The sequence below is a fragment of the Plasmopara halstedii genome, assembly GCF_900000015.1.
Source record: "Plasmopara halstedii genome assembly, contig: Scaffold_2061, whole genome shotgun sequence".
NCBI classification, from domain to species: Eukaryota; Oomycota; class Peronosporomycetes; order Peronosporales; family Peronosporaceae; genus Plasmopara; species Plasmopara halstedii.
This window is the reverse complement of record NW_020188969.1, coordinates 824,809-827,559: the sequence shown is the minus strand read 5'-3', so window position 1 is coordinate 827,559 and position 2,751 is coordinate 824,809. Positions and strand designations below refer to the sequence as shown.

The window sequence follows — 2,751 nt, the reverse complement described above, 5'->3', positions numbered from 1 at the left end:
TGGTCGTGTGCATTATGCCAAAGGAGAGTTCGTAGGCGTTGCCTTAAGCTCACCAGTTAGTAAGAACAATGGATTGATCAAATGGTAAAGTATTTTGACTGTCCCCACAGTCATGGACTCATGGTGCGCCCGAACGATATAGCTTTTGCTGCTTCGATCTCAAATATATCTAGAAATGTTCATATCGGATGCATGAGTTATAAATTACGAATTTATCAATTCGTCTTGCATACCGTTATCTTTTTAGGAAGCTGATGTGCGTGAAATTGAGGAAAAAGGTCAGTAAGTCAATCAGTCGAATGAGAATGCTACCGACTATAAAATACTTGCGATCGGGTCGAAAATCGAAGATGGTTTTGATGAATATAAGCGGTTAGACTACTCGAAACACCTCTTTATTTAATACATAGGACAAAACTTTTTCTTAAGAAGTATCCCATACGTTTTTGCGACTTGGTACTATGAGTCACAGATGAGATCCCTTCTAATTTTCATTCAGCTTTGCACATGCATCCATTATTCTTTGGAAAAACGTTACGTTTAAAGATGGATATAGCATACTATTGTCTGTAACTTTAAATTTACTTTGATGTAACGCAAAACAAGCAAAATCATAAGCATAGGTAATCATGAGCTGGTAATTTATTGTGTCCATTGCCTGACTTAGCAGCGAAGAAAGCTGGAACAATGAGTTTCCGATCACCTAAGCACTTACAGATCGAATTGCAGGTGGCGCTGTGTTAGCGCGAATTTGCGACCGAACACAAACAAATAAATAATGAAAAAGTGAAAACAAGTGTAGGTACAGGACGTTTATTTTGGTTTATTCATATCACTATCAAGGTCTTTTTGAAAGTTACCATGTCGCTTATACACGTACTCGAGAGCTTCCTTGTCGTCTTTACCGATTGCCTTTTTCAGTTTCTTCAAGAACATGAAATAGCCATAGACTACTCTATACGCCTCACTACTGGGTCCTGAGGCATCAAGTTCTCCGATTTCTAATTTATACTCCGCAGCAATTTGATCAAGTGTCTTTCCTTCCTTGAAATCAATCCAGTCTTTATCATGTTCAGGTAAAAGGCTCTGGAGACGATCTATAACAGGATCCGTTGTTTTGGTTAGCTTGACGTACGCATTTTTAAGACGACCGAGTACAGCAACTTTCGACTCCACCTTGACTATCGACAGCAAAATCCACACGACTATCCCAAATACCTTGAACAAATGCATGGTTAGTTCTTGGTACTTGGAGGCAAATCGGCAATCGAGGAACTTGCAATCGAATGTTGATTTAAGACCCATATGCATCGTGTTCAAGTGCTTCCAGCCAGTAAGAACTGTGTGTTTATCACAAAATCTGATTTTGAAAATCATGCATAAGAAAACAAAAACGAGCTCTCAGCAGTGTCGCAACGATCGTGCTTGCAGCATAAAATGTTCATACTTGAACAAACTCATCGAAAATGGGGTACGGGAGTCTTTTTCTTGTCTTCTCTTCCTAGCTAGAAATTTTTAAGTATACGGTGCAGTATGTTCAATACTAGTAAAATGGTTCAGAGAGCCGAAAGGAGTAAGGAATCTTTGGATAGTATGTCCGTATAAATTTGCGGCACTGCATCCTCGCATCGCTCGATGTTCAGTCATATATACATTGGTGTTAAAGCTGGAAGAGATAGCCCACACGATTACGGCACTCGTTCCGCTTAACTATATGACTAAGTACTAATTTTTCACTGCTATCATAAAAGTAACATCTACATTCAGCTTATTTCTTTTTTAACTAGCACGAAACGTACACATTACCTTATTTTTTTAATAATAGCACTATTTCTACGGAATGACAGGATTACAGCCTATAGTTACAATGGACACCTCTTTATCTGACTTCATTACTTAAATTAGAAAAAAATACATATATAGTTTTTACTACTTCGAGTATACTTTTATATATGTATATATCTCACACTTAAATGAACCATCGTCACCTAGTTGACCAATTTGCTAAGATAATGGTGCATATTGTTACTACTGATAGCATCAATTGCAAGCGTGGAAGACCGAAGAATAGTCATATTCCGTTATAGTAGGCACCTGCTCAGCTTAAAAAGAAACAGGTTCGATGCGGTGTTTGCAAAAACTGTGATGAAGCGTATTATATCTGGTTGTCTGGCATGTTAGAGACTATTTTCGAGCTTTGCATGGGTCACGTCCACAAGGTTTAATGATGTTTTCATTTGTCAATTTCTCGATATGCGCACTTGGTGCAGACTTACACTGTTGTCGACATCACAAATGTGCATACATGTAAATAAAAAACTTACTCAAATTAGCGTGAACTTGGTATTTAATTTTTACTTTTCAGATATCTGGTATATTATAACTATTTTTCTATTAACCTGAAAGAATTCAATTTCCCTTAAAGATTTCTAATCATTTGCACTATATATTAAAATATACTAAGGATTTCTAATCTGTATTAAAATATTTTGCTGTATTTATCAATAGGAATGTGTAAATGGGTGACACATGCCCTGGTAACAGGGGTGTGTGTCACGCCAGATGGACATGGTGTGACCACAACCAAACAAGAATTCGGTGAGGGCTAGATAGCCAGTAGTTATACATGTATTCAGATTTTACTATTTATATTTAGAAAAAATTATACCTTTTAAATTAGGTGGTGTAGCGGCAGATAAAAATAAATTAAGATCAGTTTTGGATCTTAAACAGAAGAGCTAATTAGCCTTG

At 36.9% G+C, this 2,751-nt stretch overlaps 1 protein-coding gene across 1 annotated transcript; it reads right to left on the bottom strand.

The window, feature by feature from the left end:
* Window positions 1–813: 813 nt before the first annotated feature.
* PHALS_02700 (uncharacterized protein) lies at window positions 814–1,233 on the bottom strand (the record flags this gene model as incomplete). The annotated part of the gene is made up of 1 exon (XM_024717131.1): window positions 814–1,233. One exon carries the CDS (start codon window positions 1,231–1,233, stop codon window positions 814–816), a length of 420 nt encoding a protein of 139 aa, XP_024582660.1.
* Between the last annotated feature and the right edge of the window lie 1,518 nt (window positions 1,234–2,751).